Raw genomic sequence first — 22,752 nt, forward strand, 5'->3', positions numbered from 1 at the left:
AAGCCAGATCTCACTCTCTCGATTTAAGAGGGCAGTTGAAAAACCACGTGCCTAGAGCACAGTATCATCTAATAGTAAAGTAGTACTGGTTATCAAACGTACCATAATTAGGTACCTGGAACCCTATATAATCACTTGGTCCCGGAGTTATTCCGGATTGTACTGTGATAGTTTTTTTTCCTGTGGGTATTGCCGACTGAAACTTTAGTCTATGGTGTTAAAATTACCTAATACTATGATTGGTTAACTCGGGAATGTATATCGGACATGTTCTGCCCGTAATAGAACTTTTTCTAACCAGTCTAGGGATTATTCGATCTTCCGGAACCGCTTATAAGGGATCTATATCCCGTGATGGCCAATTTGGAAAGGAAATTCCAAATATGACGACACATCATATAACATAATTTTGCGATCAGGAGCTCAAGAGTGGCCTCTGGGAATTGATATGGTCTAACCTGGCCACATTGACATGGTCCTAGGGCATCCGGAATCCGGTCCCGGTGGAGTACTTTTGCGAAAATTCCAAATATGGCTTGCGACACATCGTATGTCATAATTTTGCGATCAGCAGCTGGAAAGTGACCTCCAGGAATTGATATGGCCAAGCCTGACCACATTGACATGGTTAAGATGTTAACGGATGTGCTGTATCTTCCGGAGGACCGTTTTTGTGGCATTTAGAGATCACATAAGATTCTCCCCCCGTAACGCTGGGCAGACACCTTTGCGTGGTGTGTTACGGTGTAAGATCTACCACGGTCACATTGTCAGCTACAGGCAAATCCTGACCCAACGAATACCTTCCCCAATATCCAACTCCGTGGTACTTATGAGGGTGTCGCTGAGTCGGGGGCCTCTCGTTAAGTAAGTACTATATCAACACTTCGTTCCTCTCCCAAGTTACGGTGAAGATGGGCGTGGCCAGGAGTAGTAATCCTCATGCTTTTGTGATTTTAATCCTGGATTGAAATCAAGGACCATACCCACCTTGATTTCTGATAGCAATCTGAATAAGGATTTCAAAAGAAAAACATGAGTATCACTAGTGTCCAATCTACGAAGTACACCGTAACTATGCTGTGCTATGCATTTAGAGGTCACATAAGATTCTCATTATTGATTGCATCCATAATTCACCAGGATATATTATTGTGAAAAAATTACAAAGCTCTGGAATGAACTTTTGGAATTGACCATTTTACGGATGTTCCGGATCTTCCGGAGAACCATTTCTGGGCCATTTTGAAGGACACAGAAAACATTTACTATTGATTGCACCCACAATTTGCCAGAAAGAATGGTTACGAAAAAATCGCGAAGCTCTGGGATTAACTTTTAGAATTGGCCAATTTTACGCAAATTCCGGATCTACCAGAGGGCTTTCCGATGACCGCTCGAGGGATAAATTTGCCCAGAAATTATTTATACAATATAGCAAACACAGTTGGGATCATCAGAGCATATATTTTCAAGCAGTTTTATGTTTCATAACACGAAACTCTAAAATTTGGTGCCAAATCGAGAAGCTCAAACAGTACCTCTTTAGTACAGGTTCCCCGGGGACTAGAGTGGTCAATTTGGGTGTATCACCACGTGGGCTTGTTATTGGAACGTACAGCTTTCGTTTGGTGCCTAAAGATCGAAAATCGTTTGAAATTTGAGTTTTTGTGATCGTGATGAAATCTTGGGTCCAAATAGACCCCAATACACAATGTGTCACTTTTTTGTGGCCCATCTCCTAGATGTCGCTGGAAGCTGATTTTTTAGGGAATTTTAGTTTCCTAAAGTTATAAAAAGTCAAAATTTTTCAGATTTTGTTTCTCGTTGCGTTACAAAGTTAAAGCGGTGTTCTGGGTGTGCTTGGGTCGAAATGGACCCCAATGCACCCAAGGTTAACTGACCGCCAACAAATGAACCGGTGCCAGCGAAAGTGGTACATTGAGTAAATTTTTCAGGAGACGCATTTTCCCAAAATCATCGAATAATAAATTCATATTTACAATTATCTAAAACTTAACTGTACCAACATGTTATGACTTATGTGCCTAAAGATAGTAGTAAAAATAGGCGAAGTTCCTTGACAAATTTCAAGTTTATTGAAACAAATTGCACATGTACCACTATTATTGGGAACAAAATTTAACAGAAACCGAAAATCGTTGACAGTAAAAGTGGTACATGTACATTTTTAAAATCATTCGAAACGCCAGTAAACTATCTTGATATTCAAAATTGGATTAAAATCTCTTGCGAAAACATTAATGTTGTCGAATTTTCTTTTAAATAAGCTGATAGTTTAAATAAGCTTTTAGTGGGTAGAACTGTACATGTACCACTTTTTCTGGCAACGAAATGGACACTGTGATGTATACCAGAAAATGAAATGTCTATATCACCAGATTTAGTTGACAAAAATCACTTTTTCGTTATTCCCTTACTAGATCTTTGCAAATAGAAGCCGTTGGTGTAAAAAACTCAAAATTGACAAAAATGGTTTATGTACCACTTTCGCTGGCACCGGTTCAAATAGTACGGTTCAAATGGAAACAGTCGCTTCCATTCATTGTGATATCTGGGGTGCCCCAAGGCTCGCATATAAGACCTCTTCTATTAACATTGTTTGTAAACGATATTTCCCTCATACTTAAGCATCTTAAAATCCTTATTTATGCGGACGATATGAAACTATTTATGGAAATACAAAATACTATTGACAATGACATCGATTTTAACGAAATACGCATACTTGATAATTGGTTTAACAAAAGCTTACTGCAACTCAGGGCCGGTTTAGGCGGAAGGGGGCCCCGGGGCCGGGAGGATAGTTTGTGGGGGCTCTAAAATGTACAAAAAGGGTTTTTTTTTTATAAAAAGAAAAGAAAAGTCGAGTCAAGTACGAGACACTGAAGACGGCCTTACTTTTGAGGTCGAAATACGTATCTGTCAAGTGGAATTCAATGGGATTGTATAAACTCGTCTTATGACAGGGTTTTTTTTGTTGGGGCGTAGAACCACTGCGTCCAGTGAGTTGAACTATTTTGGTACATAATATTTGTGGGGGGGCGGGGCCACGCCAGACCATCGACCCCCCCCCCTCCCCCTAAATCTTGCCCTGGTCAACTTAATGTCAAGAAATATAATTTGACTTTTAGTAGAAAACGGAGCACACCATCGATAAATGTAACTCTAGGACAGCGGTTCTCAACCTTTTTCTTGAGAGGTACCCCTTCGAACTTTTGCATTAATTGAGGTACCCCCTCTTGAAAGTAGGCTTCCACGTATCTTGTTGAGAGGCTTTGCATATTGAAAGGACACTTCAAAGCCTCTTGAAAGTACGCTTCCGAGCCTCTTGAAGGTAGAATTCCGATCCTCTTGAAAAGAGCTAACCGAGCCTTTTGAAAGGAACATTTCGAGACGCTTGAAAAGAGACCTTTCAAAAGGAGGCTTCCGAGCCTCTTAAAAGTAGGCTTCCGGGCCTCTTGAAATTAGGCTTCCGGGCCCCTTAAAAGGAGGCTTACGAGTCACTTAGAAGCAGGCTTTCGAGCCTTTTGTAAAGAGCTTTCTGAGTCTTTAGAAAAGAACCTTCCGAATCTCTTGAAAGGAGCCTTTTGAGGTTTTTGAAAGAAGACTTCTGAGCCTCTTGAAAAGAGGTTTTCAGGCTTCTTAACACGAGGCTTTCGGGTTTCTTGAAACCAGGCTTCCGAGCGTCTTGATAAAAGGCTTCTGAACCTCTTGTAGAGAAGCTTCCTAGACTCTTGAAAGGAGCTTTCCGAGCCTTTGGAAAGGAGGATTCCAAGCCTTTGGAAAGGAGGATTCCAGGCCTATTCAAATGAGGCTTCCAGGCCTCTTGAAAGGAGGCTTCCAGGCCTCTTGAAAGGAGGCTTCCAGGCCTCTTGGAAGGAGGCTTCCAGGCCTCTTGAAAGGAGGCTTCCAGGCCTCATGAAAGGAGGCTTCCAGGCCTCATGAAAGGAGGCTTCCAGGCCTCTTGAAAGGAGGCTTCCAGGCCTCTTGAAAGGAGGCTTCCAGGCCTCATGAAAGGAGGCTTCCAGGCCTCTTGAAAGGAGGCTTCCAGGCCTCTTGAAAGGAGGCTTCCAGGCCTCTTGAAAGGAGGCTTCCAGGCCTCTTGAAAGAAGGCTTCCAGGCCTCTTGAAAGGAGGCTTCCAGGCCTCTTGAAAGGAGGCTTCCAGGCCTCTTGGGAGGAGGCTTCAGGGCCTCTTGAAAGGAGGCTTCCAGGCCTCTTGAAAGGAGGCTTCCAGGCCTCTTGAAAGGAGGCTTCCAGGCCTCTTGAAAGGAGGCTTCCAGGCCTCTTGAAAGGAGGCTTCCAGGCCTCTTGAAAGGAGGCTTCCAGGCCTCTTGAAAGGAGGCTTCCAGGCCTCTTGAAAGGAGGCTTCCAGACCTCTTGAAAGGAGGCTTCCAGGCCTCTTGAAAGGAGGCTTCCAGGCCTCTTGAAAGGAGGCTTCCAGGCCTCTTGAAAGGAGGCTTCCAGGCCTCTTGAAAGGAGGCTTCCAGGCCTCTTGAAAGGAGGCTTCCAGGCCTCTTGAAAGGAGGCTTCCAGGCCTCTTGAAAGGAGGCTTCCAGGCCTCTTGAAAGGAGGCTTCCAGGCCTCTTGAAAGAAGGCTTCCAGGCCTCTTGAAAGAAGGCTTCCAGGCCTCTTGAAAGGAGGCTTCCAGGCCTCTTGAAAGGAGGCTTCCAGGCCTCTTGAAAGGAGGCTTCCAGGCCTCTTGAAAGGAGGCTTCCAGGCCTCTTGAAAGGAGGCTTCCAGGCCTCTTGAAAGGAGGCTTCCAGGCCTCTTGAAAGGAGGCTTCCAGGCCTCTTGAAAGGAGGCTTCCAGGCCTCTTGAAAGGAGGCTTCCAGGCCTCTTGAAAGGAGGCTTCCAGGCCTCTTGAAAGGAGGCTTCCAGACCTCTTGAAAGGAGGCTTCCAGACCTCTTGAAAGGAGGCTTCCAGGCCTCTTGAAAGGAGGCTTCCAGGCCTCTTGAAAGGAGGCTTCCAGGCCTCTTGAAAGGAGGCTTCCAGGCCTCTTGAAAGGAGGCTTCCAGGCCTCTTGAAAGGAGGCTTCCAGGCCTCTTGAAAGAAGGCTTCCAGGCCTCTTGAAAGAAGGCTTCCAGGCCTCTTGAAAGGAGGCTTCCAGGCCTCTTGAAAGGAGGCTTCCAGGCCTCTTGAAAGGAGGCTTCCAGGCCTCTTGAAAGGAGGCTTCCAGGCCTCTTGAAAGGAGGCTTCCAGGCCTCTTGAAAGGAGGCTTCCAGGCCTCTTGAAAGGAGGCTTCCAGGCCTCTTGAAAGGAGGCTTCCAGGCCTCTTGAAAGGAGGCTTCCAGGCCTCTTGAAAGGAGGCTTCCAGGCCTCTTGAAAGGAGGCTTCCAGGCCTCTTGAAAGGAGGCTTCCAGACCTCTTGAAAGGAGGCTTCCAGACCTCTTGAAAGGAGGCTTCCAGGCCTCTTGAAAGGAGGCTTCCAGGCCTCTTGAAAGGAGGCTTCCAGGCCTCTTGAAAGGAGGCTTCCAGGCCTCTTGAAAGGAGGCTTCCAGGCCTCTTGAAAGGAGGCTTCCAGGCCTCTTGAAAGGAGGCTTCCAGGCCTCTTGAAAGGAGGCTTCCAGGTCTCTTGAAAGGAGGCTTCCAGGTCTCTTGAAAGGAGGCTTCCAGGTCTCTTGAAAGGAGGCTTCCAGGTCTCTTGAAAGGAGGCTTCCAGGCCTCTTGAAAGGAGGCTTCCAGGCCTCTTGAAAGGAGGCTTCCAGGCCTCTTGAAAGGAGGCTTCCAGGCCTCTTGAAAGGAGGCTTCCAGGCCTCTTGAAAGGAGGCTTCCAGGCCTCTTGAAAGGAGGCTTCCAGGCCTCTTGAAAGGAGGCTTCCAGGCCTCTTGAAAGGAGGCTTCCAGGCCTCTTGAAAGGAGGCTTCCAGGCCTCTTGAAAGGAGGCTTCCAGGCCTCTTGAAAGGAGGCTTCCAGGCCTCTTGAAAGGAGGCTTCCAGGCCTCTTGAAAGGAGGCTTCCAGGCCTCTTGACAGGAGGCTTCCAGGCCTCTTGAAAGGAGGCTTCCAGGCCTCTTGAAAGGAGGCTTCCAGGCCTCTTGAAAGGAGGCTTCCAGGCCTCTTGAAAGGAGGCTTCCAGGCCTCTTGAAAGGAGGCTTCCAGGCCTCTTGAAAGGAGGCTTCCAGGCCTCTTGAAAGGAGGCTTCCAGGCCTCTCGAAAGGAAGCTTCCAGGCCTCTTGAAAGGAGGCTTCCAGGCCTCTTGAAAGGAGGCTTCCAGGCCTCTTGAAAGAAGGCTTCCAGGCCTCTTGAAAGGAGGCTTCCGAGCCTCTTGAAAGGAGGCTTCCAGGCCTCTTGAAAGGAGGCTTCCAGGCCCCTTGAAAGGAGGCTTCCAGGCCTCTTAAAAGGAGGCTTTCAGGCCTCTTGAAAGGAGGCTTTCAGGCCTCTTGGAAGGAGGCTTTCTGGCCTCTTGGAAGGAGGTTTCCAAGCTTCCGAACCTTTTGAAAAAAGGCTTCTGAACAACTTGAAAGGAGTCCTCCTTCCGAGCCTTTTGTAAGGAAGCCTTCGAGCTGCTTGGAAGAAATCTGTTCTGGTTGTGGAGAGCAGGATTCTATTGGATTTACTAATCGTCATTCATATTATGTACAAAACTAAGTTTTGAAATAAAAAAAATACACAATTATCAAAACTTTATCAATAAATTTTGATTGGAATTGTAATTCGTCCGCCATTACGAATTTATGTTCGAGGTACCCCCTAGGGCCAGCGAAGGTACCCCCAGGGGTACATGTACCCCAGGTTGAGAACCGCTGCTCTAGGAAATCAATCATTAAAAAAAAACAGATTACCCTTCCGGGACTCGCATTGTTGTAAAAGTACAACACATTGAGTAAAAATGAGATATCTTTTCATGTAATTTCTAAGTAATTTCAGACGGTGATCTTAGAGTTAATACACAGTTCTTACTCTGCTATGATCGCCGGTGTCCACCAGATGGCCTTCCGGATATTCCGGAACGTCCGTAAAAATCGTCATATTGAGAAGTTTGTCCTAGAGCAGCGCAATTTGATGGGGATATTTTAGCTAAAACACAGTTCTCACTTTGCTATGACCGAATGTGGCCACCAGACGGCCTTCCGGATAATCCGGACCATCCGTAAAAATGGTCATTTTAGAAAGTTTGTCCTAGAGTAGCGCATTTTCTTCTATACCATTTCTGACAACAACCTTGAAGTTAAAACACAGTTCTTACTTGCTATGACCGCAGGTGACCAAGAGATGGCTTTCCGGATAATCTGGAACGACCGAAAAACGGTCATTTTGGGGAGTTCGTCCTAGAGCAACGCATTTTTTCTAAACCATTTCCGAATGTGATATTTGAGCTAATGCATACACAGCAAATAATTTTGAAAATTCAACGACGTGTAAAATTGCAGCTTATCCCATCAAACGAATTAACATTCGATATTCTATTAAATATGATTGAATTTTACAGCCAAGCAGTGTTTACATTTATTTCGATTTAAAAGAATAGTGAGATCGATTTAATATTACGTTTATTTGCATGCTCCAAATATGTGCATGAAAATACATTTAAAATCACAACATATTTTTATCTGTGTAGTTCTTACAATGCTACGACCGCATGTGGCCACCAGACGGTCTTCCGGATAATCCGGAACGTCCGTAAAAATGGTCATTTTGGATAAATCGAGTCAAGTACGAGACACTGAAGACGGCCTCACAGTTGAGGTCGAGATACGTATCTGCAAAGATAACAAAACGTAGTGGCGTTAAATGGAAAGTACTAAACTCGTCTTAGACGGTTGTCATTTTGGATAGTTCGTCCTAGAGTAGCGCAATTTTTTCTAAGCCATTTCTGACGAAGATCTTAGTGTTAATTCATAGTTCTTACTCTGCAATGGCCGCAGGTGACTACCAGACGGCCTTTCCGCCAATCTGGAACGTCCGTGAAAATGGTGGTTTTGTACAGCGGATGTAATCCAAACTCAACAGTTTTTCAGAATAGTGGTTTTCATTCTCTGTAGAAGACTGCCAATCTCTAATATCATAGATTCGGGGATATATAACCAAGCTGGTGATCTCAGATGCACTAGCACTACTCTATGGATGAATTTTAAACTTCATAATTTTTCAATATACATATTAGTTTACCTTTTTTGGTCTACTAAACCGTAGTTTTATAGTAGTTTTATAAAAACCCATGAATATTAACTCATGAAACCAAATCCAAACCAAATCGAAACAATAATGGATTTAAAAATGCGTGATTTATTGATCATCAGATATTTAAAAAAAAAGTGAGAAAAATATTAACGAACTTAGTATTCAGAAAGAATATAAAATCGGCTATAACAATTATTTTAAAAATCCTGCATTCTTCCATAAGTTTAAAAAAACTAGAACCATACATCTGAATTTCTAAACAAATCCTCTGTGAAATATTATTTATTTTAAAATAGGCAGAAAAATCAATATGCAAGCTTTCTCCAGGAATTCCTTCGACAATTGCTCCTGGCATTCTATCCGAAATTCTATCAGGGATTCTTTAGAAATGCCTCCAGCAACTTCTTCGGCAGTGTCTTCAGGAATTCCACCATAAATTTTACCGGGAATTGATCCGAAAATTCCACCATTATTTACTCCAAGAAAATCTTCACGAACTTCTTTATAAGTTCTGCAAAATTCCCTGCAATAACTCAAATAATTTCGTTTCCCATAATTTTTAAGAATAAGAATATTCCGTGGAAATTCCGCAGAATTGCCAGTAAACATTCCTGAGAATTTCAATTTTCCGTGAATTGTTTCGAATAATTTCTTGTGAAAATTTCAAAGAATTTCTCCAGGAATTCCACCGGAAATTTATGAAGAAACTAGCTTTATGTACCCGGCCTTGCTCGGAGTTGCCAGTTTAATTCGCAGTTTTTTTCACCATCGGAATTGGAATAGGTCAAAAGGATAATTGTGTTTTCTTATTGATATTTCATCATTTGATTAAAAGAAGGTAGATTACATTTGAAAACATTGACTGATTTTGAAAATGGGATCAAACCCAAAATCGCTTTATTCCGGGCAAACGTCTATTTCTAAAGAAGGAAAAACATACACCGATGCCTTATTCCGGAAAAACGTCTATTTTTAAAGAAATGATCACATTTACCGTCCAGAAGGAAACACTTTAATCATTGCTTTTCTCTGGGCAAACCATGATTTCGATGAAGTGTTGAGTTGATCGATCCCTGTCATCTTCGCCTTCTTAAGAAAAAGAATGTTTGTTCCAAATTTGGTTGAAATCGGGCAAGGGTACAGAAGTTATGCTGGAACATTGGATCATTGCATACCTTGCTTTTATTTATTAATCTTGAATCATTATCATATAATTATCATACCTTTTAAAATTTGGAATAAAGGTTACTCGATTATGGATCACTATGCAATTTGATCATTCATAATCATCAATCATTAATCATATCGATCGTTAATCATTAACCATACACATAGTGTGTCAACATTTAATCACGATCGGTAATCGTTAATCATAATCCAACGGTTTTTTCATCTATTATTCATAATCGTTAATTATTGTCAAAAATGAATTTAATCATTAATCATTATCAGTCATCATTTTCAAAAATTATAATTCATTAATCATAATCTTTAATCATAGAGTTGAATGATTTAATCATTTAATCTGCTTAGAATTGGTCCTGGGGTCAGGAGTTACACTGAATTGCCCGTTTTCTAAAGACAACCGCTTTCCCTTTACCCTTCCTCTTTTCTCAACGGCCATTTCACCCCTTTGTTATCTTCTCCTAGGGATAGAAAATGTGTGTACCAAATTTGGTTGAAATCGGTACAGGGGTTCAGAAGTTACACTAAATTGCCCGTTTTCTGAACAATACCCCTCCTTCAGACCCCTACCCCCTTATCCAAATTTCCCTCCCGTACGATCGGCTCCTCATAGTGAATATGTGTACAAAATTTGATTGAAATCGGTCCTGGGGTTGGGAGTTACACTGAGTTGCTCGTTTTCCAAAGACAACACCTCCCCTATACCCTCCCCTTTTTTCCAATGACCATCCCATCCCCTTTGTTATCTTTTCCTTATGATGTAGAATGTGTGTACCAAATTTGGTTGAAATCGGTACAGGGGTTCATGATTTACTTTGAATTGCCCGTTTTCTAAACAAAACCCTCCTCCAGACCCTCCCCTTTCCCAAATCCTCCCATATGATTACCTCCTCGTAGTGAATATGTGTACAAAATTTGGTTGAAATCGGTCCTGGGAGTTGAAAGTTACACAGAATTGTTCGTTTTCTGAACAAAACCCTCCCACCACCCCTCCCCTTTTCTACATGACCATCCCACCCCTTTGTTAACTTCCTCTGAGGATAGAGAATGTCTGTACCAAATTTGGTTGAAATCGGTCCTGGGAGTTGAAAGTTACACAGAATTGTTCGTTTTCTGAACAAAACCCCTCCCACCACCCTCCCCTTTTCTACATGACCATCCCACCCCTTTGTTAACTTCCTCTGAGGATAGAGAATGTCTGTACCAAATTTGGTTGAAATCGGTCCTGGGAGTTGAAAGTTACACAGAATTGTTCGTTTTCTGAACAAAACCCCTCCCACCACCCTCCCCTTTTCTACATGACCATCCCACCCCTTTGTTAACTTCCTCTGAGGATAGAGAATGTCTGTACCAAATTTGGTTGAAATCGGCCAAGTGGTTCAGAAGTAGTTAGCGAACATACATACATAGATTGGTTTTTATATATATAGATTAAGATTATACCGAAAATGAAATCATCAATGGAATTTTCGGAGGAATTCCTAGATTAATTTGCAATGAAATCCTGAAAGAATTCCTTCAAGATTTCCACTGGGAGATCCTCCAGGAGTTCCTCCGAAAATTCCTCCTGGAATTTTTCCAGGAGTTCCACCGGCATTTCCACCAAGAATTTCTCTAGGATTTCCTTCGAGAATTATTCCGGTAGTTCTATCGGCAGTACCTCTGAAAATTCTTCCGGGAATTTCGGCAGAATTGGAATTTATATAGGCTTCTTCGGGAATTTATATAGATTTTTCACCAGAAGCTCCTCCGAGAATTTCTCTGCGAGCTCTTCAGTGAATTCGCCGGTAGGTCCTCTGATGATGATGATGGTCCAGCTACAAACCCCAACAAAGGTTTCAGCTAGACGAGATTTATAAGATGAATTCTCTTGTTTCCGAGAATGCTTCTGGTAGTTTCCCCGGGGTTCCTTTGAAAATTTTCCCGGGAGTTTCATCAGAAATTCTTCCAGAAAATACCTTCGAGAGTTCCTCCGGGAATTCCATCAGCAATTCATCCGGGAGTTTCACCAGAAGCTATTCCAGGAAATTATTCAGGCTTTTTTCAAGAAATCCTTTAGGCTTTCTTCAGAAATTAAGCTGGAAATTTCTCCCGAAATTCTCCCGATAGTTTCTCTGGGAGCTCATCCGGGAAGTCCTCTAGGAATCCTTCTAGGAGTTCCTCCTGAAATTCCTCCGGGAGTTCTTACGGGAGCTCCTCCGGCAGTTCCTTCGGGAATTCCTCCGGGAGATCCACCAGCAGTTTCTACGAGAATCTCTCCGGGAGTTTCACCGGCAGTTTCTCCGGGTGTTTCTCTGAAAAGGAACTCCCGGAGGAACTCCCAGAGTAATTTCCGGAGGAACTCCCGGGGGATTTTCTATAGGAATTTCCGGAGAAATTATCAGAGGAATTCTCGGAGGAACTGCCGGTGGAACTTCTGGAGGAATTTATTGAAGAACTACAGAAAGAATTTCCGGAGGAAATCCTGGAGGAACTCTCGTAAGAATTCTAGGATGAACTCCCCAAGGAACTTCCGTAAGAATTCCAGGAGGAACTTAAAAGAACCTCCCGGAGGAATTCCCGTAAGAACTCCCAGAGAAATTCTCCGAGGAACTTCTGGAGGAATTTGTAGATAAATGCCTAAAGAAATGCTAAATGAATTCCTGGAAGAAAGCCTGATTGAATTCCCGAAGGAACTACTGGTGGAACTTCAGAGGAACATCTGGTGGAATACCCTAGAGGAAGAGAAAAAATATTTCTGAAGAAACTTCCGAAATCCAATTTCCCGTGAAATTCCTGCCGAATATCGCCCAGGGATTCCCTGTGAAGTTCCTGGAGGTATTACCGGAGAATTTCTTGGAAAAACTCCTGGAAGAACTCCCGGAGGATCTCCCACAAGCACTTCCGGAGGAATTCCCACATGGAAGTCCTTAAATAATTCTTAGAGAAGTTCCTAAAGGAATTTCCGAAAAAATGTCTGAAGGAATTCCCAGAAAAATACCAGGAGGAATTAATGCAAAAATTCCCAAATGAAATCCTGAAAGTATTCCCAGATGAAATCCCTGCGGATTGTTCCGAAGACATTTCTGGAAGAACTTTTGGCAGATATCCGAGTAAATTCCGAGTGAAGTCCGAAAGGAATTCTAGTACACTTCCACGTAAAATCTTCCGGAGAAATTCCTGGAGAAGTACCTAAAGAAACTCCCGAAAAAATACCTGTAAGAATTTCTGGGGAAATGCTTGGACGAATTCCGGGAGAAATTCATGAAGATATTTCTTAAGGATTTCTTGAAGGATATTCTGAAGTAATTGCGAAAAGAATTCCAGATTGGATTTTCCATTCCATTCCATTTCCGATTCCAGATTGATTTCGCTATTGAATGTTTGGAGGTATTTCAGGAAAATTTCCTGGAAGTAATCCCGGAGGAATTAAAAGAAGAGTTCCGAGATTTCTTATAGATTTACAAGTGAAATTATGGAGCTAAATCGGAGGATTTCCGTCATAAATTTTTAAAGAAACTTCTGGTAGAATTTTGGGAAATAATCCGTATGTATTCTTGACGGAACTCTTGAATGCATGCCTGAAGGAAATGCCGGATTATTCCTGAAGAGAGAATAGCCGAAGAAATATCTAGAAGTAAATTCTGGAGAGAAGAAAAGAAATCTTCAAGGAATTTCCTCGTGAATTTCCTAAAAAAAACTTAGTGGGGGGTTTCCAGATAAGGAAGAATTAAAATTACATGAGAAGGATTTTCGAACGATTTTCAGAGGAATTTGTGGATAACTTTCCGGAGGAATTCAGAAGTTCCCAGGGGAGCTTCTAGAAGGATTTCAAGGAGAATTTTTGAGCCCGAAATGTTTCGAGTTGTTTTGAACTTTCATATATTATGGATCCTGGATGCCCTAATAAGTTTTAGGAATCTTTTGAATTTCAACCACCTATTTCTGTATATGATTGGATCGTAAAGTGCACATGTTTGAGGGAATTCATTTCAGTATCCGTTCAATCTTTCCACAATTTAGAGGGGGGGACTGCCCCCCTCTGGCTACGCCCTTGTAAGAAACATGGCGCCATTTATTGAGTAAATCGACTTCCGGAAGACCAGCCGAACATCCATTGGACCTAAAAAATGTCCTCAATGAGAGTATATATCCCCTTTATTATTTTCCCGGAAAAATCACATTGATATCATTCGAATTGGCTTCATGTTAACGGATTTTTGGTCTGTTGTACTTTTTACAACACGCGAGTTCTCTTGTAATGAAAGTTGTAGCGAGTTGCGGAAGGTTAATCCACCTAGCGGTGATGATGCCTTTCTCGCCCATTATAAAATGTATCGAGAAAAGTACTTTGGAGAGGTCAATTTTTTTATGGTGTTTTACTGGCGGGACTCTGAATATAGTAGAAACCTCTGCATCAGGCCTTTGATGATACCGTAGCATAATTCCATTCGAAGCAGTTTGCCAGCCGTACACGGAACATGTCGTCCAAGAAGACGCGGGAATTACGTTCATAAATAGTCAGAGAGGTCTCATAATAACCAGCATCGTAATAGTTTAAAGTCATTTTTGTCATTTTCTTGTCAGAGTCAAATTATTTTGTCAGTTTTTATGCTATTTAGACGTCTATTGTCATTGTACGCGCTAAAAATCGACCGAAGCAGTTTTTTCGACTCACATGGAACTTGTTGCCCAATGCTTCATCTTAGAATCTGAGTCGAAAGTTTTTTTTAATCAAATATCAGAAAGTGTTCAATGCCCGATTTATAAAAATGACAAGTTAATAACTTTTGAAGCAGTTTTTCAGCCGTACAAGAATCATGTCGTCCATTAAGACACTGTTGAACTGGCTCAAACTGGCCCTTCATGATTTTTGTTCTGTGTCAATTTAATGTAACTTATGTCTTGTAAAAAGTGGAAACTGTTCGTACATTTAGTCTATTTTATTGTCATTCCTTTGTCAAGGAAGTCTAGGACTATAATAAGTAGCTTATTCGATTCCAAACTAACTGTTATTATCTAACTATTAGTAAAATATTAGAGAATGAAGCCGTCGTAAGATTGTTCATATACCATCATTATAATGTGTGGTAAATTTTATTATATCAAGCTCTATCTGAAATAAGGGCGAATGTCGCAAGAGAGAATTCTCTTTGCCGATTTCCCTTTTTTTAAATTAAAGTGACAAGCAGACGATTTGTTTGCGGTTTCTTCACTCAGAATGAAAGAAAACAATGAAAACTTGCATTCTGAGGTGATAAACCGCGATGAAATCCTCTGCTTGTCACTTTTATTTAAAAGAGGGGAAGTCGACGAAGAGAATCCTCTCTTGCGACATTCGCCCTTTTACCAGATAGAGCTTGATATCTTTTCGAAGTGAGACATAACAAAGTAAGACAGGCACTACGTTCCTAGTTAAAAAAAATACTCAGTGAATCCTACAGTCAATTCTCTGCGAATGTCTTGAATATATTGTTTATCTATAAATGCCTAGCTAGCTAGAAATAAGCGTAACCTGGGAGCTGCGGACTCGAACGATTCTAATTTTCAAGATATTTTGCTTGAAACCCGAAAATTCCCTCTCAGTGTTCGATGTACACGCTACGATTTTCTCATATCGAATTATTATTATGATTATCTTTTAAAAAATAATTTCAAAGATTTCGTCGATTTGCTACATTGCATAAATTATTGTGCCGATCGTAGAATTAAATCATGCTGTTCACTTATTGAAATTCCTCGATAGGTTTGAAATGACACTAAATAACTGAGTTTTGATAGAAATCAACTATAATTAGTATGAGTTGATTTACGCGTGTACTCTCTCGACTGCGCTCAGAATGCTCACAAACTCTCTCGATGCGATGGATACTTTTTGATAGCTTGCTTTCGAGATTTTTTGACAATCGTTTCGACTCTATCCACAGCTCCCAGAGCGTAACTACGACTCATCGTCACATGGAAGGCATCAGAAAAGTATTGCCGAAAAGAAGAGAACTCATCATTATCACTGATGAAAAAGGCCTCTGCCTGACTGCACTACCATTCAAGGCTCCAAGACACGATGTCCATTGGATCACATGCACATGCGGTAAATCAGTGCACCAATGCCAGATATGTGACGCGGCACCAAACAAAAATAGTCAACATGTGATACCCAACCCCGTGAAACAAGCACTAGTTCTTGAAGCCACCGTTTGTTGGTGTGGCGCTAGTGCTGTTCTTGGAATTTAAAGCTCCGTTCATATTGTACCGTACATTTCGCGCGGGTATTCAATTATGTATCGCAAAATGATTTTCGTGAAAATTTAAATTTCAATAAAGTTATATTGTTCTGTTTTCGTCATTTATCCAGCATTTTACGTGCGGTAATAGGGTAAAATGCCCAATAGTGGACCCCCTAGTAGCGGAATTTTGCTCTTCCTGTCATACGGCTTAGAAATTTTCAAAACATTAACTCTGCATCCTTTCTTCACGATACATACATAAAACATCCAAATACACGACGTTATTCGTTGAAATTAACATTTCAAAGTCTAACTAAATTCTCCCTATAGTAGACCCCCTGGGGGTCCATAATAGGAAATTGCTTCCCTATAGTCGACACTTCATTTGATTTTCATGTCCCGTTTCGGGACGTTCTTCTTCCCTATTATGGACCCCCAAAATATTCCTATAATGGACACTCTCGTGTTTATTTTTTATAGAATTGTAAAAAATCATCTAATTTGACTTTCCATAGCATTTCCAACGCATGTAATCAAATCATAGGACTGTAAGGTAGGTTCTCCCGATAGAATTTCATAGCAAAATGTTGACATTGTGCAGTAATAATGCAAAAATGGCTGGAGGGTCCACTATTGGTTGGGGGTCCACCAATGGTCACTTTACCCTAGCTGCCACAATATAATTATCATCAAAATCAGCCGAAATTATTACCGAGAAAAAAACAATAAATTAATTTCGATAGCCGTCACAATTTAACATGTTCTGGTAAAGGGAAATCTATTCGTTTGTCATCGCAGCGATCATCATCATCCTCATGAATTTATCATTATTGGCGAATAAAGGTTCCACGAAGAAGAAGAAGTCAAAGGATAATATTTGAAAATAATTGCGCGGGGAAACATACGGGAAGTTTTTTAAAACTCTTCTCAAAAATTTTAGGAGCAATTTAATTAAAAACGGTTAGCAGTACGGGGCTAGACTTTCCTTCTACCGCATAATAAACGCATTTTTTGATTTCAAATTTTATTTTGTGAAATCACACTAGATACACAGAATGAGAAAATTCCAACCCCGTAAGATGCTGTACATGACCACATTAACTGGGTGAGGCTAATTTTGAGAGAAATTAAATAAATATATTGTAACTCTGTCAATTATTATCCACCCCCATGAAACGGCTGTCATCCACGAACAACTCGCCTGAAGCCGAAAACATGGTGCTGCAACATGGTGCTGGATGTAAACATTGCCGGTTAAGCAATAAACACACGAAGTCAGTATGTTGAAATCGGATGCGTAAGCGGCATGTGTTGTATTGTTAAATTATATTCAACGAGATGTATTGCATTGTTGCGTGATTCTAGGCGTGATTAATTGGCGCTTTGATGTTGCATGAAGAAGAAGAAGCAGAAAGATGATATTTAAAAATTTTCGCACGGGAAAACATACGAAGATATCTCTGAAATTCTAGAGGCAATCTAATTAAAAACGGTAAACAGTACGGGGTTGGACTTTTCTTATACTGTGTATTAAGTATGATATCACAGAGTAAAAATTGAAATTGAAATATTGTGTTTATTGTGCAGTAGAAAACAAGTCTAACCCCGTACTGCTTACCGTTTTTAATTTAATTGCTTCTTGAATTTTAAAGAAGAAGTTCAAAAATTTCTTCGTATGTTTTCCCGTGCGAATATTTTTGATTATCATCTTTCTGCTTCTTCTTCTTCATGCAACATCAAAGCGCCAATCGCAAATTCTCTCGCGGCAGTATGAACGGAGCTTAAAATAGGAAAGGCAACACTAGCGCCACCCAATCGGTAGACGGCTTCAAGAACTACATCTCATTTCAGGGGGGTGTTATTTCCGATTTTAACAATTTAGGGATGCCTAAACCGGAAATTTTATATTGTTTCACAGTATGTTTACAAGGCCGGCTAAGGTCCTTCGAGAAATAAGTTTATCAGAATCCAAATGAAAACAAATATCAAGGTCCATCTCATTTACCGAAAAATTAGGGTAACTAACTTGATTGGGAACCCTACATATTTTGGACCCCCCTGTCGACATTTTCTTACGTTACGTTTCAAAGCATACATCATTGAATATCTCAGAACGAACACAATCAGTTCATGTTGACATTGCAAATTTAAATCGCTGCAATCTTCTCATCGATGCATGTCAATCGAAAGATAAGACTTTGCTTTAGCTCAAATGACCTGTGCAAATTGAAAATTCATTTTTGAATAGGCTAAAAGGGGTTTCCAAAATTTGTACATTTGGGGGTCCAAAATATGTTGCACTGTCCAAAACGAAGAATATTTTCATTTCGGATGGTTAAAATCTTAACGATTTATAAACATCCGAAGCCCATTTCAAACTTTATGGGAAGGACTTTCATATATGAAATTATGATTTTGGCTAGTATCACACGTCTCATTTGAAAGATATAAGCGGATATTGGATAAAATTTTGCTTTAAACTGAACCATTTTAGCTGACGAGAAACCTAACCATACTGCTCATGACGTAAATGTGTAACATTTGAATTTTTGCCGATTAATAGTTAATCTTAAGAAGACTGTTGCACAGCTTTGTTCTATTTTCCACAGATTGAATCACAAGATTCAAATGTTGTATGTTTTGGCGATTGAACGCGTTATTTTAACTACGGAATTCGGAACAATGTACTTTGCAATTACGCCGCATTTCTGAGAAGAAAAATATGTAAATAATTATTTTATTTATTCAAACATGAACAGAACACTGCTGGAGTTACCAGCGTTTTTGTTTCATTTTGCTTCAGATTCAAACGAGAATAGTGTTCTAAAATTTGGAGGAAAAATAAATCACTGCTGATCAATCAGTTAATTGGTTTGCAGTCTTATTTTTTTCTACTTGAAAAAAATTGGTTTTTTAACAGAACGATGCATTAGAAATTAAAGGCCCACTCTTTACCACAATGCCAAATATTTGTCAAATTCCTTTAGACATCTATCAAACTGTTTAGATATCGACATGGGTATCAGGCAGACTTCAAAAATTTGTTATTAATAATAATTTGGTATTTGTTATTGTGACAAATACAGTGCTGATCACTTCTGCGCTATTGCGCAACATGTGTATCTAAAATGAACGATTCAGCTATAGAGATAATTGTAATAAATTTATGAAACATATTTTAGATGGTGCGCTTTTTCTTTTAACAACAGCCTAAAATCGAGCTCAAAAAAAAATACTGTTTATTTATTTTTTATTCGAATTAAATCTCTCCTCGAGCGATATTGTCGCATGCGTCACTGTGTTCCGTGCTTAAAGACACAGCTTGACAGCTAGCACCAAGTTTAGTACCAAGTTTTCGGCTTCAATCCTATTGTATGCAGATGACAGCCGTTTCAGGGGGCTGGTGATACCACCACGACAGGATATGTCTTTGGTTGCCATATCAGTGCTAATGGCGTAAGCCGACCCACCGCGGCAAGGTAACATATCCGAAGGAAATCTCTGGGACACAATCGTTTCATTACTTTAAGCCACAAAATGAAAATTACATTATCGTGAAACGGTTTTCGTTTTCAGATGAAGAAAAGTCTATAGTCGTTGTGGTCCAACATTTCAAAAATCATGAAAAAACGAATATGTTGACCATTTTAGTAAATTTGAGTACACCAATGAACCAAACCAAAAAATTTAGTAAGAACTAGAAGTAATAAGCTTTCTATCCATAAAAAACATCGATCGAAAAACAAATCGATCCAGCGGTTCAAAAGTAAAAATAAATAAAAATAAATCGAAAAATAGCGATGGTAATCCTATATCAAATATGGTCACCCCAATAAAAAATAAAAAAATACGGGTTTAATTATTTTCGATGAAGAACATACCAAGCGATTTAGAGCAAAATAAGACAACTTTTTTTTTCAACTCTATTCTTTTCCCGTGGAATCGCTGATTTTATATAGAATGATAGTTCATATTAATGACAATTCTATTTTTGCTGAAGAGCAATTTGGTTTTCGCCATGGGCATGCAACCACTCATCAGTTACTAAGAGTTACGTATTTAATTCGACTCAACAAATCTGAAGGATATTCGACTGGAGTTGCTCTTCTTGATATAGAGAAAGCATTTGACATTGACAGTGTTGGTATGAAGGTTTGGTTGTATGTTGTACAACATTTTTACTTCTGACTTACCTGATTTACCATCAGACTGTCAAATATCGTTGTTTGCAGATGACGCGGGCCTTTCCGCCAAAGGGCAAACCCTTCGTGTCATCTGTGGTAGATTGCGGAAAAGTCTGAATATTTTTTCCATTTACTTGCAAAAATGGGAAAAAATCCCCGAATGCTTCAAAAACTCAGCTCATAATTTTCCCACATAAGCCGAGATCTTCTTATTTGCAACCTTCTACCCGACATGTTATGACTCCAATTCATTGGTCTATCGAAGCAACATGTTTAAGACTTCTGCTAGATCAAAAAAATACTTTTTTTAAATCACATTGAAGGCATTCAAGCCAAATGTAACAAATATATAAAGTGTCTATACCCACTTATAAGAAGAAAATCCAGCCATGTTGTATGCTGTGTAAATATGGACTAGTTGCTGCAACACCAGAAAGAAGGCACTTCAGAGGATTCAAAATAAAATCTTGAAAATGATTCTGAAGTTGTCTCCCTGGCATAGTACCAATGAATTTCATAGAATTTCTTACATTGAGACATTGCAACAAATGTCCAATAAAATAATTTCCAATTTTAGACAAAATTCTTTGCAATCTTCTATTCTATCAATTATTTCCTTGTACCCTTAGTTTAAATTAGGTTAAGTTTAGTTTAATTTTAAAACATTGTGATTGCTACATGATTTATTTTAACCTGAGGAAAATCCTAACTGCCAAAGGCAATTGAATTGTATTAATAATAACTAAAAGTGTATCATAGCAAATAAGGATGATAGAGTTAAGAGAACACGGAATACTTAGGCTAAGAGATTGAAGAAAAGAAAACCACAAATAACACATATTATGTAACGCTGTTAGAGCGTATCAGGTCAAGAGTTCCAATTCATACAAAAAATAAGTACCAAAATCATTAAATTGAGCGTTACTTAACCCTAAGATCTCTAAGTGATTGCACTAGAAACTTTAACCACTTGCTTGGAGTGATTAGTAAATCATATAACCGAAATATAGTTCAGCGAGACAGTATTTGGAATACTAGGTTTCGTTTGTCATTTGATCTCATAAAATTCTGCACTATTTAAGGTTGGTTCGTTAATGATGGGAAATATTAATGGATTAACAGAGGAATTGTCGATCAAATTATGTTAATAAAACATGAGCGGGAATACGTACACTCATATACATGTATATACAATCATCGTACTAATGTCTATTTCACGCTTCGATGATTTAATTATTGTCTCTGTTTTGATCCTCACGTCCACCGTCCACCGTTTATTGCCCCATAATTTTCACCCGTAACGATAAATTTCACTGATCATGTCAACACACGTGTCCAGTCGGCGTCGCGTGAAACCATATCCACCCAATATGCAGCAACAAAACGTCGGGCGCGCACATGGGAGACAGGAAATTACGATTTAAATACCGGTTAAAAACTTACCTCGCCGAATGTTCCCTGCTGCAATGCCGGTGCCGATGGGACCTGACAAAACGGCAGTCGTCGGTGTCCTGCCGCCGCCGCCGCCGCCACCTCCGCCACAGCTGGACGTAACGATCGTCAGCTCTTGCGTTTTCGTGTGATTGTTGCCGTACTGAGAAGAGGGGTGTAGCGATTGATGAGCGTGGAATTCACTCTGCTGCTGCTGTTGGTGCTGCTGATGATGATGGTGTTGGTGATGTTGGTGATTATGGTGATTGAGATGATCCTGATGGATCTGCTGCGGCTGTTGGTGGTGATGCTGATGGTGTTCTGAGCTCACTATTGGAAATGCATTGTGACTATCGGTTTGTATGGTGAGGGTTGGCTTCCGGTCAAGATCCAGCAGTTCTTGAGTACTAGTCCAGGTAGACGAGCTGATATCAGTTAAGACGATCCCATTACTAGAGGCAGGAATATCTTGAGCAATCATTTGTGCCTCGGGAACCGGAATGACTGGTACACCACTGCCTCCACCGGCAACTTCGTAAATATAACCCATTTGCTGTTGCTCTTGGTGGATATGGTTCTGATTATTGTTGCCATCGCTAGCGGCGATGACCTGAAATTCGGTTGTCGGACCATGGAATGCCTGTCCAAACCCGTGGAAATGATCCACGTCTTGCAACTGTAGATGATTATCCTTGCGAACTTTGTGAATCGAATGGCCCTGTTCTTGATAGTGATACGGCAGAAAGCGTTCCTCACTGTGTTTCCGTTTGAGCTGTCGCATTGCGGAGATCTGGTCAGTTTGTTCCGCTCCGTATTGTTCAATGGGAACCACTACCGAACCACTTGCACTGCCACTTGCCACCATTGCAAAAGGTGGCGAAGAACGACGCATTTTGACTCCTAATACAATTGCACTGTTATTCACTATTTAGAACTTTGACATCTCAAACAAATTGGTCCTCACAGCCTTCTTGGATATTGTGGAACAACCTTCAAACTACCATCCCGCCGCTCTCTTCGATTGCACAATTAAACACATTTCCAAAACCATCCTCCATGTTTGATTTCCCTTTCTACGCCTTGCAAACCAGGCTAGATGCAGAGCGATAAGAAATTTTCCACCGTCTTGGCCCAAATTCAAAATGGCCGACGAAGTTATTCGAGGGCACAAGAAAAAAACTACTGAAGACGATCTACTTATCGATTTCAGTTAACTACTTAAAATATATCTACCGCGATTTTTCTCTATGGCACTTGTGAAGTCTTATTCTTTCCACTAGATTTCACCTCGATTCACTAAAAAAAGTTTGACATATTCTTCATTGAGGACCTAACCCAAGGACCTCAAGATTTCCAGTCACTCTGAACCGCAACTGGCAAGTGTCCGTACGAGACTGAATTGGCTCTCGCTGCCAGTCGGCGTGGTGTCCTGAATCCGCGAGCGCGAACCGAACCTCTGTACCTATGTAAATATGTATCCTTTTTTTCGGGGGGACTCTTGATGCTTATTTGTGTTGGGGGTGTGGGCATAAAACTACCACGACCGACCGAACGGTGAGAACTAGTGAGGTGGAAAAACTATAACCGTTTCCGGTTGAGTGA

The 22,752-nt window shown here is 40.7% G+C and overlaps 1 protein-coding gene across 2 annotated transcripts in view; it reads right to left on the reverse strand.

The window, feature by feature from the left end:
* The window catches only part of LOC134210602 (uncharacterized), a 60,588-nt gene extending 38,058 nt beyond the window's left edge, over positions 1–22,530 (reverse strand). For both annotated transcript variants that reach the window (XM_062686735.1, XM_062686726.1), the window contains exon 1: positions 21,163–22,530. In XM_062686735.1, the coding sequence (XP_062542719.1) occupies positions 21,163–22,042 (880 nt within the window). In that variant the 5' untranslated portion in view covers positions 22,043–22,530. The remainder of the gene's footprint in view (positions 1–21,162) is intronic.
* Between the last annotated feature and the right edge of the window lie 222 nt (positions 22,531–22,752).

Source organism: Armigeres subalbatus, chromosome 1, assembly GCF_024139115.2.
Source record: "Armigeres subalbatus isolate Guangzhou_Male chromosome 1, GZ_Asu_2, whole genome shotgun sequence".
In the NCBI taxonomy this organism is placed as follows: Eukaryota; Metazoa; Arthropoda; class Insecta; order Diptera; family Culicidae; genus Armigeres; species Armigeres subalbatus.